The 16,071-nt window shown below is 43.2% G+C and overlaps 1 protein-coding gene across 1 annotated transcript in view; it reads left to right on the forward strand.

Annotated features, from left to right (window-relative positions):
* The window catches only part of hcn4 (hyperpolarization activated cyclic nucleotide-gated potassium channel 4), a 92,981-nt gene that overhangs the window by 18,465 nt on the left and 58,445 nt on the right, over positions 1–16,071 (forward strand). The window contains exon 2 of the mRNA XM_088641458.1: positions 14,671–15,094. Coding sequence (XP_088497584.1) covers positions 14,671–15,094 — 424 coding nt within the window. The remainder of the gene's footprint in view (positions 1–14,670; positions 15,095–16,071) is intronic.

Consider the following 16,071-nt stretch of genomic DNA (forward strand, 5'->3'; position numbering starts at 1 on the left):
TAGGGTTAGTCTGCCACTTGATTCTGTTGTAGTGCATGGCTGGTTTTCTTCTTCTCCCAGGGGTGCTCCCCTTGTTTGCTAGTTGCAAAGGAGAGGAAGGGAGCTGTGGTCAAAATCACTCCGCTGCCATCATCATCACCATCATCACCATCACTGTCATCTTATTCATCACCATCATCATCATCCCCACCATCCTCATCACCATCACCATCATCACAATCATCACCATCACAATCATCACCATCATCATCACTATCATTATCACCATCATTTTAGAGCAATGTTTTTTGTTTTTGTCTTTATCGTGAAACTAGACAGAGAACAAACCACTAACACTCTACACCTCAGAAACATCACTTATCTTGTTTTTGGTGAGCAGAGCTCAGAACTGGTGATGTGGCCCTGGTTTGTGCTTTGGCAAGAGTGGCTGTGCATCTGTGAGTCGAAGAATCTCCAAACTGAAACTTCAGTACAGGACAGAAATGGGCCTTTCTCATAGCTTGTCCTGGCCAGCACACAAGGCTCCAGCTCCTGCTGCCTGGCCAAAGCCAATGGCACACCACTGCTCTAGTCTATGGCAAGATCATGATGTGAGTTTGTTAGTTTGTATACTAAAGTAAGACAGTGTGGGGCAGTCAGGGCAAATCAAGGTGTGCCTGCTGTTCCCTTGCATGTGCTCATGTTCTTCTCATGTGCACGTCTTTGGCAACAGAAAGGTTGAACATCAACTTGTGTGATCAACTTGTGTGAAGGCCCTCATGCACGTGTCTGATGTCCATAGGGAGGGAGCTGGGCCAGCAGCACACAGGGCTCCGACTGCTGGTTAGGGAACGAAGGTCTTTGAAGGACAAATAATGCCGTCTGTATGGCTGTGTCACTCACTGAGTGGATCTATACTCCAGTAATTTCACAGTAATTAACCATTCAGACACATATACTATGGATCTGTCTGTCTAGCCCTGAACACTCCTGCATTACAAAGACATCATACTACAATGTCTCAAGACAGCCACCATTGTCTTGACAGGCAATTTAGGGATGTTACTGTCTTGTAATGTCTAATGTGGTCAGATGAAAAAAAAACAATAGGAAAGAACACCAGCAGGGGAGATTAGTTTACACTTCAGAGGAATATGTAATGTAACAGTGTAAAATTGCCATGTACGTTTACTCAGGATAACGTGCATTAAGATCACAGAGACATCCTATTCACAACTCAGTGATTATGAGTGGGAAAACTGTCATTCCTGTGCTTGTAAGCTAACTGTAACTTTCATGTGCAGCGTTTGTTCTTGTTTTGTGGTGTAACCTTCTTAGTTGCAGAATACCCTAGGCAATTCTATTTTTCACGTAAGTTCTGACCACTTTTGGCAGTTAAAGTTGACTCCACACAGTGACCTCCACAGACCTGTGCTTTTGTTGCTGGGAAGATGAATGGTATTCACAGGTGGGGCGGAAGAAGCTCACTCTCCATCTCTCATGCTGTGCCCTGAGACTCTCGCTCTGACAGTGTCGCACTGCTGCAGTTCAGACACCCCGCCAGCTCATCTCTCCTCTGCTCATTCCTGCTGCCATTTACACTCCAGGCTCTGCTGTCATGAAATTCTGTCACCTCTTCCAGCATCCCAATTAGCGATCCTGTTTTGCATTACGTGACAAGTCCCAGCACAGATCAAAACACACGTTGTGATTCAATCAGTGACACCCACAATTTTTTGCTTTTGTGTGCCCTGTTACGTCTGCAGATATAAGCATGTGTTTTATATGGGCCGGTTTCTCTGTGCAATCACTAATTTGTTTGAAAGTCCCTCTTTTCCTCAACAGGGTTACCCTAGATTAGTCTGACATAACAGACAACTTCCAGATCAATCATTCGAAGGTTAAAAATAAAAATATAGCAGGTTAATAATAAATTAGACAAGAGTTTTCCACTAATGAGAACAAAACCTCTTAACACAACAGTGTTAATCTTATACACATGGCTTCTGGGTAAAAACCCAGACATTTCCTAGTCTCTGGCTGTCACTCTCTGCTCTACCCATCTAATTGTGGGAGATTTAAGAGTGGGAACAAGGTGTTTTCTCTTAAATAATCGCCAACAGCTCCTTCAATTCTTCACCTCCTCCCTGTCGCTCATGAAACTGTACCCCGAACAAGGCTGTGTGCTGAACTGCAGCAGCTCAGCGGGCTGGAAAACAGCCCTGGAACTGGGAAAGGAGAAAGAATCAGCAACAGACCTGCGTAGTAAATAAGACGTTTGGCTTGCATTGAGCCACACCAGGCCACATTCACAAAGCGTTGGGTCAGCCACACCTTTAGAGAAAACACAGACAAAAGTTTTACAACTTTTTATGTTTTTTCTTAAATATTATCACATGACAAAAAAGGAATAATTAAACATAAAATATATTACTGGACCATTTAGGGGACACCTGGGTACATTATTACTTTTACTTCATTTAAGAGGGAGAGTCAGGAGTATAGCACACAAATTGTTGCATTTATTCCTCAATCTGTAACTAGAATTTGTAATTTCACCTTCATTTGTATTTTTGTAGTTTCCCATTTCCTCTGGCATTGTTGCTTTCTTGTCAGCCTGCACATCAGTCAATGTTTTCTGTCACTGAATAGAAGGGTTTCATTAGGCCTAGGAAACGAAGGATCAGTTGCCGTGGAATGTGGTTTAATCACTTATCAATTAGACCAAGGGAACTAGATCAAGTGAAGTCTAGGATTTAGTTTTAGGACTACAGAAGCTCATGAGTGAACTGAAGCTCACACTGAGCTTGTTTCTCTCAGTGCATTTCCGACTGATGGATTCTGTGACGTTGGAAAATCGTGGCTCTGCCTTCCACTTGTCTAGGGCTGTATTGTAAAACAGTTGATCCCTTTTGTTGTTATAATTGTTTAGAAGGAATGCTGCTCTTTACTCAAATTTTTATCTCAGAAGTGCTCTTGTGATAAACAGAGAGATGAATACATGAACTCCAGTATGTGACCTTCTCTGTCTTGTAATCTTATTACAAAGCAACATGGTTGAAATGTTAGATAAAGGTTAGTTTTTATCAATTTTCCCCTCTATGTGTTCAGTAAATCCGTGTTTTGTTATCCTAAGATGGAAGTGATTTGCTTCCAGTCCCACGAAATCTTCTTACCGTGTATCCTTTCTGTGCGGACGGAACAACACACCCACTGTCCGTCAGTCCATCACAGCGACATGTGAGCTCCTGTCAGATGCATTTCATAATACTGAATCACAAAGGATGGGCTTGGTTGCAAAGCTGTCACAGGATAATTTATTTTAATATAGCAATGGAGTAGGATTCAATCTGCACCCACCTACAGTATAATGTCACGTTTTAGATTGGCATGTCCTGACAGAGGAAATCTGTAGGAATCTTAGCAGCTACTCATACTTCATTTTCCATGCTAGCAATCTTAAAAGGCCCAATGTTAATTACCAGGAGAAAACCATTATAGCTGCTATAAATACCACAGGATTTTCTGCTACAATAAAAGTCTTGCTTCAGTATGATAATTATATTTTAAACTGACAACTCACTCTATAGTCTTGAGCAGGTGTTGCTTGCTGGTGTTCCTTTCTTCAATCCTACTAAAAATATCCTTTTTTACTCTCTCTTTTAGCATATTCGAAATTTATATTTTATCAGTAAAATCTTGTTACTTAGAAATAAACCTGTTTACAATTAATATTACTTTATTTTTACTTGACCTTAGAACAGTTAATAAGTAGACAGAAAAACACATCTGCTTCTCACCTGTTTGCCAGTGATGTTTTGGACAAAAACACAGATCAGTCATCTCCAACCATGGTTGTAACAAGTCCTTATTAAATTCAGAAATCCAGCCAAATCCTAATTCACTTAGATTCAAAATCAAGCCCCAAATCATATTCAAATCAACATCCAAGGACTGAATGCTTGGAATACTTGGTGAGGACAGCTTGTCTTAACCCACCTGGCAGCATCCTGGCCACAGGACGAGGAGACTCGAACCCCAGTCAGAGTGAGTGAACCCAGGGGCAGCTGCAGGGCGGAGACGCGGCAGAGGAGGGAGGCTGGAGACGAAGGCGTTTGAGTTCAGTTATGAAGCTAGTTTGGTGGTGATGGCGATTAGGTGCAGCTGTGTGAGATTGATTTGTTGCTATTATCTATCTCAAACTACAGGGAATAGGTTCCACTTAGTGCTGCTTAAAGGCGAAACCTATTGAAGCTTACTTGGTGTCCCTCGCCAAAGAACATTTGGCTTCCTCCTGAACTTCTTTTAAAAACACCAGCACAAGCCTCTACCTCCTGTTTCTGAAAAACAAAGCTCTTGTAATCAGCGGATCAGCTGAGCAAAGTGAAACTGCCTGCTTGTGATAGATTGACTCTAGGGATCTTGACATATCAACGTCTTTTTTTCAGGCTCTATTTGGTTTAATATTTATTAAAACAAAAATTTTATTACCTATTAGAGTGAGGCTACAGTTACAAACTCCAACTCTCCGTGGGGCACTTTTCAGACAAGAAGGGAAGCGTGTAATTAATCCCATGTCAGAATGTCCAAACATCATTCTAACAGAGTTAGTGAGTTTACAATCTCGACGGGCATGTTCTAGCAGCCTCCAGTATCAGGCCAATTGGTAGTACAGTCTCTCTATGGGACAACCTACTGCAGCAAGGAGATCTATCAATGGATCTCTGGTTCTTTAGGGGGGCCAATAACTCTTTATGCGTGAAATAATTTAATTTACTGCATGAGGATAGTCCAGTTCTTAACCTCAGATCTGCTGATTCAGGGCCTTCTTAGTCTGCTGAAAACATGGCAGATCACTGGCTCTTAGAATCTTGTTTGAAGGACTACAGCTGTGAAAAAACACACACCTCAGACTCCACATCTGTCACTGCTTTCAAAACCTGCTTAAAATCTTCTGTTTTTGCTGAATTGTGTGATGTAATTTGACTTTTGGTTCCACAAGGAGAATTTACTAGGCCATTCATTGTACAGCATCGTTTATAATTTAGAAATCAAATTATATTATTGTTGCACCTGTTGTTTAACAAATCCTTTGCAATGGATCAATATAGTCTAATTACATAATTGGCATTCAGAGGCAGTGAGGTTCCACATGAGGAAGAGAACAAATAGGAGACACTCTGTGTGTGATTGGCCATTCCTGGATTAGTGAGCTGGTGTATACTGTATGTCTGCAACCTCTCCATCTATCAGGCCTGTGGATCTTGGGGAGCAGAGCTGCAGATCCTTGCGGTATACTGTATGTTTTGGTATAGTTTTCAAAAACACTTGTTTAAGAACATATTGCACAGGAACAAAAAGATCTGCAAGCTGTCTTGTTAGTTTTTAGAAATCATGTTGGAAATCCTTTTTAGAATAGATGTTTAGTTAGGCAATACAACACAGAAACACAAGCAGTGTATCTACAGGTTTTAAACGACATAAACTCAAACCAGAAACCTTAACACTATTTACTGTAGATGTTGTCTAATGTGATAAATACATTGTCTTTGCTAGGATATAATTGAAAGCCTTGAGGAAACAAATCTTCACATATGTATGAATTCCATTTTGCTGCTAATTGTTAATTTAGTCCCAACAGGATCTTCAATGAAAAACCAAATAAGATTTTCTTTTGTCATTTCCTTCTCAGTGCTGTTACTACGGCCTCAGTCTAAAGGAGCTTAAACAGCACACATTTCATTTGAAAAAGAAAACAACACGCCTTTACTCATCTTCTAAATATAGAGCCAATGTATTAAGTAAATGCACATTTAGTTAGAATATCAGTTATTTAGTCTTTCATTCGTAGTGTTGGCAGATGTGATATCTGAAAGTCAAAGGTTGCATTTCTTAATGTAGCTGCCTCTTAAAGGCTGTGCAACTGATTCTCACTAATGCACGAGTCTACCACAAGACTGCCACATTTCCACTGATGGATGGAAATATATTCCAGACAGATGGTTCTGACATATTTGTTTTATACACAGTCAAGCAGGCAGCTCAGGCAGCTCACAAAGGGAATAACACTTCCATTAGCTTCTTACAACACCTTCTCTTGGCACAAAAATTGTTCTTTTAAGAAATCCTGCTAAATAAAACATGAAATATAATTAAACTGTGCTTCTTTATTTAACTCTACTTACTGTATGCTTACTTTTTCCATACATTCCTGTGGTTTAACTTGACTTTTGCTACATTTCCTAATAGGGTTATGATAATTCTATGATTTGCCATAATAAGTCCAGGAAAAGCTCTGGAATACTGCTCATGTACATGTAAGCTACAGTAAATTGCAGTAAGAACATACTCTGTAACAGTAAAACAGACCACAGAGTGAATGAGGGAGTTATATCACTGTGTGAGTCGATTGACCTGAGATTGGGATGTGTCTTTAGCTGCCTTTGACTGGGAGAAGATAGAAGATACCAGGAGTGTCTCTGAGCTCCATGTGCTCAAGCTGGACAGGGATCTGAGTGTCTCTGAGCTCCATGTCCTCAAGCTAGACAGGGATCTGTGTGCCTCTGAGCTCCATGTCCTCGAGCTGGACAGGGGTATGAGTGTATCTGTGCTCAGTATGCTCCTGTACAGCCTGCCCGGTGGGAGAAGATCAGCAGTCGTCTTTTCTTAGCATTTGTAGTCTTTCTATCCTGGATTCCCCCCTCTCTTTTGATCTCAATAATAGTTTCAGGTGCTTTCTGCAAGCTTGGTGTAGTTATCAGGTGATGGTGATCATGAGGTCTACTCTTGCTGACAGACATGCCATAGTCAGCAGATTGTTCAGATGTTCAGGTGTTTGAAAGCAGAATAACAATCATCCACTGAAAGCATAAAGAAGATATACATTTATTGGGTTTTGTACTTGAATAAAACAAGGATTAAAATGATTAAAGGATCATTCTCTCACTGATGTAAAGTTCACCTCCCTGTTACAAATCTTGGGTGAAAGCAGGAGGGCTGGGAACAGTGCTGCCGTCGCCTGAAACCAGCACAGACAGTGTTAGAGGGGAGAAGCCAGTGCAACTGCCTGATTGCTCACATTACCAAAGAGCCTCGTTTGGCTGAGGAGAGTGATCTCTACGCTCCAGAGCACTTTGGTGGAAAAACCAAAGGAGAAGTCCAAAACAGACATTGTTTCTTGAATCTAAAAATTGTTTAACTGTGCCTCTCTTATTTACCACTATGGTCATCCCTTTGTACACAATCGATGCTGAGTATTGGTGATGCTCACAAGTGATCCATTCTCACTGCTTACTGTACAGTATGTGTGGCTTTCCAAGGCCGTGTGTCCCTGGGGCGGAGCAGGTGCTGGGAGGAGTGGGAAGAGGCAGCTGTCTGCTGTGTAACAGTGTAGCACTGGAGGGGGCGGATTTCTTATTCTGTGGGGTCTGCTGCTAGATTGAAGTGCAAGGCTTGTGCAGAAGCTCTGATTAAAGAGCTGAAGCAGATATCCTTATCCTCTTTCCTCAGAGCCTACGCAAGTGTTTGTGAGCTTTACTTGTTTATTTCTGTTTATGTAGAAAGCATTCATCAGAAAGCATCATATTAGGAAGTCACAGAGCTGGCAAAAACTGACCAGGGGTCTTGCCGCTTCTCCACAGTTGCTCCTCTCTGCCCAGTTCCTGTGATGTTATTTCATCTGTCTTGCCTGAAGCACATTTCAGGTTTTATGGAGTTCTTATCAAAGTGCTCATGTGTCACAGTGAGCACACTGCTCTGCATCTGGACCTTGCTGCTGTGACACCAGCTTTCTAGACATTTGTTCATTCTCATAATTGCCAAGTTTAAATACAACATCCTCAGATCCGAAGAAGACGTGAAGCAACTGAATTTTGAAACTTTCTTAAACCATCAGTTTTCAAATTCATGGATGTCTATTCTTGCATGTATAGAGCTGAGAACTGGGAGAGTGTCTGGGGGTTCCCAAACTGTGGGTCACGACCCACAGCCAGGCTGGGAAACTCCCATGTGGCCTTCAGGAAAAAACAGCTCTGTCTTTGTTCTAATTCTGTGACCCCTCATGAGCTGTAAATCCCACGTTGTTTATATAATCTAAGTATGAGCTTTGTGAAAAATCCACCAAAATGTAATTTTGCAAGTTCTGTTGCATTTGTTTTACTGTCCTGCTTTTGTGCAAGAGAGAGAGGTAACCTAGCAACGCATGAAGCATCCTCAATCAACAAATGATTGAGACTTCAGAGTCAAAAAAGTATTTTCTGGTTATGAAATATTTTCATAACTAGCCACTGAAAAATAAGGCTTGCAGTTTTGACCTGAACATACATCATATCATAATCATGTTCATGCATTGTAATAAATTATGGTTCTGGTTGATTTTATTAAGTTGGGCTCTCTGGAATGTTCTGATTTGTGAAGTGCTGAGAAGTTGAATCCCAGTCTGACCCAGCTGTGAGGCCTGTGCTCACAGCAGAGCTCCCTACTGTTTCCATACAAACTCCTCTTCACAGACACTGACCAGCACACAGTACAGCCACACTGCACTGGTCCTGCCCAGCGGAGGATTGAGACTGTGGATAATGTGCTACAAAAATGCCAACAGCAAGTTCACTATTCAATTAAACTAATACAGAAATAACAGAAGGGTAATAAAGTAACATGAAGCTAATTAATGAAGACAAATTATGATATAAACACACATCATCTCGAACGTTAATGGTACAAAATCACATTACACATGCACCAAGCAAAAGGTAATGGGTTCCTCCTTGTGGTCCTGGGACACTGCTAGCCTGGCTGCATCTCTCTGTACTTACCAGCGGAATCTGCCTCTCTCTACAACCCAGTGTAATCATGGTGCCACATTTTATGTTTCTCAGACAGAAACAAGAAGGATAAAAAGTTGATATTTTCACAAAAAAAGGGGGCTTTGGTAATCATAATTTCAGTTTTTACAAAAGAAAATCGTGCAAGAAATAATCTTTGTGTTAGCAGCACATGATTCCTGTGCTGATGATTCATGATTCATGATCATGATTCACACGATGTCTAAGAACATCGAGGCCATCTATAAGAACGGACAGAGCCGACTTTACTTCTTGAGGAGGCTCAGGTCCTTCAATGTGTGTAGTAAGATGCTACACATGTTTTATCAGTCGGTGGTAGCGAGTGCCATTTTCTACGCAGTGGTGTGCTGGGGCTCTGGGATTAGAGCAGTAGATTCCAAAAGGCTGAACAAGCTCATCAGGAGAGCGAGCTCTGTCATTGGGTCTGACCTGGACCCCTTGGAGGTAGTGGCTGAGAGGAGAATGATGTCCAAACTGGAGGCCATCATGGACAACTTCTCCCATCCCCTCTATGACAGGCTTGCAGGAATGAAGAGCACGTTCAGCAATAGACTGATTCACCCACGGTGCGACAGGGAGCGCTACAGGAGGTCATTCTTGCCGTCTGCCATAAGACTGTACAACGCATCCACCTTGCGTCTTGGCAGAGGCAACAGCGACAGTGACCTGTTTCTGGACTAAACGCATATACACATATACTGCTACATCTGTTCTCTTTCTTTTTCTTTTTCTTTTTCCCGTTTACAACCACTTTTGTGCAATATATGCCAGGGACCTGTGCAATACATTTATATTTATATTTATATCTATGGTTACATCTATATTTATATTCATACGTGTGATACGATTTTCTGTGTACTGTTCTGTTCTAGTTTCCTCTTGTGTGTCCGGACTGTGAGTAACTCTTGTATTGTATTGTATGTATTGTACTATTAGTATATAATTCGTTACACTGTGGCTGTGTCGTGTGTGTTAAGCTGCTGTTGCACTGCAATTTCCCTCACGGGATCAATAAAGTATCTATCTATCTATCTATCTATCTATCTATCTATTCCTAGAAGCTTCTCAACACTCCTGGGTTTTAATTTTTTAGAACGTGGATGAACACATTGAGAGGAACAAACTTCTAAATATAGCACAGCCTCTGAGGCAATGGATCCGTGTCTGATTTGAGGCACTGAAATTACTATTCTTTTCTTTACTGTGAATCGGGATAGCCTATGCCCAAAATCTAGCACTTTGCAAATCCTGTCCTGTGTTTTTCAGTGACAACCTGGCTTTTCCTTCTAACAGATAGATCTCATACTGGAGTACACACAGTATATGCAGTACTGTACATAACAAAGAAGAGCCTTGGTTTTTTGCCTTTGTCCTAAATTTGTTAGGGTTCTTAGATGGTTTGCTGGATGTGGGCATTGTTTAAAACTATAGATAAATAGAGGAGAGTGTTCTAAAACTAAACATTGAGAGTTTGCATATGATCATGGGTATTTTTCTTGTGAAAAAGTAAAAGTTCTCTCACAGAATTTTATTGTCACATGTGGCAGTTCATGGAAATCTTTGGTCACTGCACTGTTACTGGTTCCAGCAGTTCATATAGTGTGGAGGCTTATTTGCATCTAAAAGGCTAAGAGTTCTGTTGGACTGTTTGTATGTTCACAGCCAATACTGTACATCAAAAGAGAAGGGTTTAATAAACTGGACTGTTAATGCATTAGTGATGTAAGAAAAAAATGTATTGAGACTGGAAGAAAGGTGTGGAACAACAGGATCGTGAAGAAGTCCATAGGATTGACTGTCAATGGCTTTGAGGATTTCAAATCTTTGAATCAAGTCTCCTTGAAATCTTAAGTGTTCAAGACTAAAAAGATGTAGTTATTTCCAACTGAATGTGTGCCTGATTGCTCTTCACTGCACTGGCTCAAGAGCAGCAGTAACATCTCCCGTGGTTCAACACCTGAAAAGATAAGGCAGTTTTAAAGCTGTGTCAGCTTCTTTGAGGTTGTGTTCTTGGTTGCAAGAGAGCTTTTCTTTCTACGGAATGACTCCTGGAAAGTTGTATTTTTTGTTCTACATGCAGAATGAAACTCAGGGTTTAATTCGGTTGTGACACAATTCACAGTGGGATTGTATATCTTTGTTTTTCGGCTCTTTTATGAGGTCTATAATGTCCATGAATGTTTATTTATGAAACTGGTACTGTTAGGATTTTCAGGACTCCACACATCCTGTGAGACCTTCACTGAGCAGGGGGTGGGAGGACATATTAAGCTCCTAAGGCTCATATCTATGGAATATCATGCTGAGAGGGATTCTTGTGGTATTAAATTGCTGAGAAATATTTCAATGTCTGCCTACCAAATCGACCAGCTCAGAGACTGAACCAACATCCATTTCCCACGGAAGACACAACATTTCCAAATTAAGTCCTATTAACTACCAAGTAAAAATGCATCTCATGCTATTTTAATCCTGTGCAGACTTTATGTTCTGGGGCAAACCTGAAATCTTGATTGAATTTGAGGATGTGCATTCAAGTGCCAAGTTTACTACGGTACAATTGTACGTGTTCACTTAATTACCTTGCTCTATATTTTTATAACTAATTTACCCTTTTCCATCCTTCATTGTGATTTTAACATATTTTTACTATTTTGTCACTATTGTCTGTGGTAACATGGCCTGTGATTTGCCAAACCGAATGTTTATGAAGATAGTGCATTACAATGGCTGTTGTAATGAATCATGGTGACATAGTGAGGCAGAGGTCAGCATTGTGCCCTGTGTTTGATTACGGACCTGAGGTGCTGTGTGCAAGGAGTTCGTAAGTTCTCCCCATGTCCCTGTGGGTTTCTTCTGGGTGCTCCGGTTTCCTCCTACGGTCCAAAGACATGCTGATGGGTTAATTGGCTTCTGGGAAAATTGGCCGTGGTGTGAGCGTGTGTGTGTTTGTGTGTCTGCCCTGTGATGTACTGGCATCCTGCCCAGGGTATACCCTGCCCTGTGATGGACTGGCATCCTGTCCAGGGTGTACCCTGCCCTGTGATGGACTGGCATCCTGCCAAGGTGTACCCTGCCCTGTGATGGACTGGCATCCTGTCCAGGGTGTAACCTGCCCTGTGATGGACTGGCATCCTGTCCAGGGTTTACCCTGCCCTGTGATGGACTGGCATCCTGTCCAGTGTGTAACCTGCCCTGTGATGGACTGGCATCCTGTCCAGGGTTTACCCTGCCCTGTGATGGACTGGCATCCTGTCCAGGGTGTACCCTGCCCTGTGATGGACTGGCATCCTGCCAGGGTGTACCCTGCCCTGTGATGGACTGGCATCCTGTCCAGGGTGTAACCTGCCCTGTGATGGACTGGCATCCTGTCCAGGGTTTACCCTGCCCTGTGATGGACTGGCATCCTGTCCAGTGTGTAACCTGCCCTGTGATGGACTGGCATCCTGTCCAGGGTGTAACCTGCCCTGTGCCCTTTGCTTGCTGGGCTGGGCTCTGGCTCCCCACGACCCTGAATTGGAAGAAGCTGTTAGAAAGTGAATGGATGGATGTAATGATGAATCAATATATTCAGTTCACTAAAGTGCAGTGCACAGAAAGAAAGGTAAAAACATAAGAAGAAGAAATGAAATGAAAGTAAAATAAACTAAATAAAGGAAAACCTTGGTATTACTTAAAATTTACATGCAGATCGTAAGCTCTCATAATGACTTCCTGTAGCTAGAGATGGAAGACAGGTGAGATTTTATTTATAGAGCTGTCGACTGTCAACATCTTTTGCTCTTCTCTTTACTTGGATTGGAGACCAAGCTAGATTTTTTATGAAATGATTATTTCACCGTGATCGTGAAGCACATATTTCTTGTGGTGCACATTCCTAAAGCTAAACTTAGTTTAAAGCTAAACTAAGGCTCTCTTATCAATGCAAGGAGCATACAGTCATCCCACGTTGTACGGTCAGTCACTTATCTCTGGAGATATATTTACTTCTATGGGAAGAAAACAGCTAAACTGCAGAATCTTTGAAGAAACATTATACACAGAAAAATGTTTAAAAATTGGAACAATTACAGTTCAGTTTAGGCAATTACTGCTTAGATTAAGTTGTTGAAAGCTAACTAGGACCATAAACAAGCAGGCACAGGGGTTCTAGAGAGACAATGGTAAAAAGCTCCCCTATTGGGCAAATATATTCCTACTGTATATCTCTGTCACACAGTTCTTGTGTCTTATGTCTTATGTCTTATGAAGCCATATTGCTGATTTTATTTTGGGCTAAGATTGTGTCCAGAGGAAATAAATGGCAGAGAGTCTATAGAGTACCAATGTCAAAGAGGGTATCTTTACCAGTGAATGCTGGAATGGGTTTAAGTGAGACTGTGTGAAAGTCCCCCTTAATCATTTAGCTTTAGTTAAAACAACGCTTTGGGGGCAAAACGCTTCAAAGACTACAGAGTTGATGTCTCACACCTGAGTGGCTGTACTATAGCCAAAAAAATGCTTTCACAAATGGTGTTGGTGCTAGGCATTTTAATCCCACACATTGTTTAGTGCTCATCACTGATAACAAACATGGAAACACAACATTGTCACAGCTTTCGGTATGAAGACATGCTTATCAAGAAGACGTGATTTAGCAGCCATATCACCCTGCAACTCACAGCTGACAGCCCACTGAAGCTCAGCAGTGTGAGCCTGGCCAGTACCCGGATGGGAGACCTCCTGGGAAAAACTAAGGTTGCTGCTGGAAGAGGTGTTAGTGGGGCCAGTAGGGGGCGCTCACCCTGCAGTCCATGTGGGTCCTAATGCCCCAGTAGAGTGATGGGGACACTATAGTGTTAATAGGCGCCATCCTTTGGATGAGATGTAAAACCGAGGTCCTGACTCTCTGTGGTCATTAAAAATCCCAGGGCATTTCTTGAAAAGTGTAGGGGTGTTACCCTGGCGTCCTGGCCAAATTTCCTATTGGCCCTTACCAATCATGGCATCTCAATAATCCCCATCTATGAATTGGCTTCATTACTCTGTTCTCCTCCCCACTGATCACTGGTGTGTGGGGAGTTTACTGGTGCACTCTGGCTGCCATCGCATCATCCAGGTGGGGCTGCACACTGGGGGTGGTGGAGGGGATCCTCATTACCTGTAAAGCTCTTTGAGTGGAGTGTCCAGAAAAGCGCTATATAAGTGTAAACAATTATTATTATTATTATTATTATTATTATTATTATCAAATCTGAATGCATCCTAATTGCAGATAGTTATGTTGTAACACTGACCTTGCCTTTGGATTAGAGTCATCTTCCTGAACCCCAGTGGTATACATGCAAGAGGTATTTAACTATGAAGTTTGCAGCAATAACTAATTTTGAATAAAACATGAGAAAGAAGTCTAATTAATTTGCTCACTGATTAAAAAGAGAGGGATATAATGTGATTGGTTTGTCTGGATGCTACATGATCAAAAATGGAATTAATTTTTACTTGTCATTATTTATGTCTCTGAACAGCATTTATTTAAACTTGGCAGTGCTAATGACATATAAAGAAAATATTGGTGTTTTTAAGGAGCATAGAAATAAGAGGAGAACAGAAACTTCTGGAATGAATATCAGCTCAAGATTACATGGAGCCCTGCATCTTGCTCATGGTGGAGAGCCCATTGCATAAACGTGCACTGTGTTTTTCTGTTCTCTGAGTTTCTAACATTGATTTACATCTCATAAAAATCAGTATATAAATATAAAATGTGCTTTCACTGTTTTATATCCCTGTGTGCCTTCAGCGCGCGTGTCCCTGTGATCTTGTGTCTATGGCACTATGACGTGCCTCCTCTCCCCTGCACCCGCAGGTTTTACTGGGACCTGACCATGCTGCTTCTGATGGTGGGCAACCTGATCATCATCCCGGTGGGCATCACCTTCTTCAAGGACGAGCACACGCCCCCCTGGATCGTCTTCAACGTGGTGTCGGACACGTTCTTCCTCATCGACCTGGTGCTCAACTTCCGCACGGGCATCGTCAAGGAGGACAACACCGAGATCATCCTGGACCCCCAGCGGATAAAGATGAAGTATCTGCGCAGCTGGTTCGTGGTCGACTTCATCTCCTCCATCCCTGTGGACTACATCTTCCTCATCGTGGAGACCCGCATCGACTCCGACTTCTACAAGACGGCCCGCGCCCTGCGCATCGTGCGCTTCACCAAGATCCTCAGCCTCCTGCGGCTGCTGCGGCTGTCCCGCCTCATCCGCTACATCCACCAGTGGGAGGAGGTAGGCCTGCTTGCTTCCCGCTTCGGGGGGCCTGGGCCCGGCGGGCTCGATGGAAGGCAAAGGGGAGCTGAGCTGCAGCTCCGGACAGCAGTGTGCAGCAGTGGGCTCAGCTGTAGCTCAGGACAGCAGTGAACTCAGCTGTAGGCAGAAGTGTGCAGCAGTGGGCTCAGCTGTAGACAGCAGTGTGCAGCAGTGGGCTCAGATGTAGACAGCAGTGTGCAGCAGTGGGCTCAGCTGTAGACGGCAGTGTGGAGCAGTGGGCTCAGCTGTAGACGGCAGTGTGGAGCAGTGAGCTCAGCTGTAGACGGCAGTGTGGAGCAGTGAGCTCAGATGTAGACAGCAGTGTGCAGCAGTGAGCTCAGATGTAGACAGCAGTGTGCAGCAGTGGGCTCAGCTGTAGACAGCAGTGTGGAGCAGTGGGCTCAGCTGTAGACGGCAGTGTGGAGCAGTGTGCTCAGCTGTAGGCAGCAGTGTGCAGCAGTGTGCTCAGCTGTAGACAGCAGTGTGGAGCAGTGTGCTCAGCTGTAGACAGCAGTGTGCAGCAGTGTGCTCAGCTGTAGATGGCAGTGTGCAGCAGTGGGCTCAGCTGTAGACGGCAGTGTGGAGCAGTGTGCTCAGCTGTAGACAGCAGTGTGCAGCAGTGTGCTCAGCTGTAGACAGCAGTGTGCAGCAGTGGGCTCAGCTGTAGATGGCAGTGTGCAGCAGTGGGCTCAGCTGTAGACGGCAGTGTGCAGCAGTGGGCTCAGCTGTAGACGGCAGTGTGGAGCAGTGAGCTCAGCTGTAGACAGCAGTGTGCAGCAGTGGGCTCAGCTGTAGACGGCAGTGTGCAGCAGTGTGCTCAGCTGTAGACAGCAGTGTGCAGCAGTGAGCTCAGATGTAGGCAGCAGTGTGCAGCAGTGGGCTCAGCTGTAGACGGCAGTGTGCAGCAGTGGGCTCAGCTGTAGACGGCAGTGTCCAGCAGTGGGCTCAGCTGTAGA

The sequence above is a fragment of the Lepisosteus platostomus genome, chromosome 7 (genome assembly GCF_059453375.1).
Source record: "Lepisosteus platostomus isolate fLepPlt1 chromosome 7, fLepPlt1.hap1, whole genome shotgun sequence".
NCBI classification, from domain to species: Eukaryota; Metazoa; Chordata; class Actinopteri; order Semionotiformes; family Lepisosteidae; genus Lepisosteus; species Lepisosteus platostomus.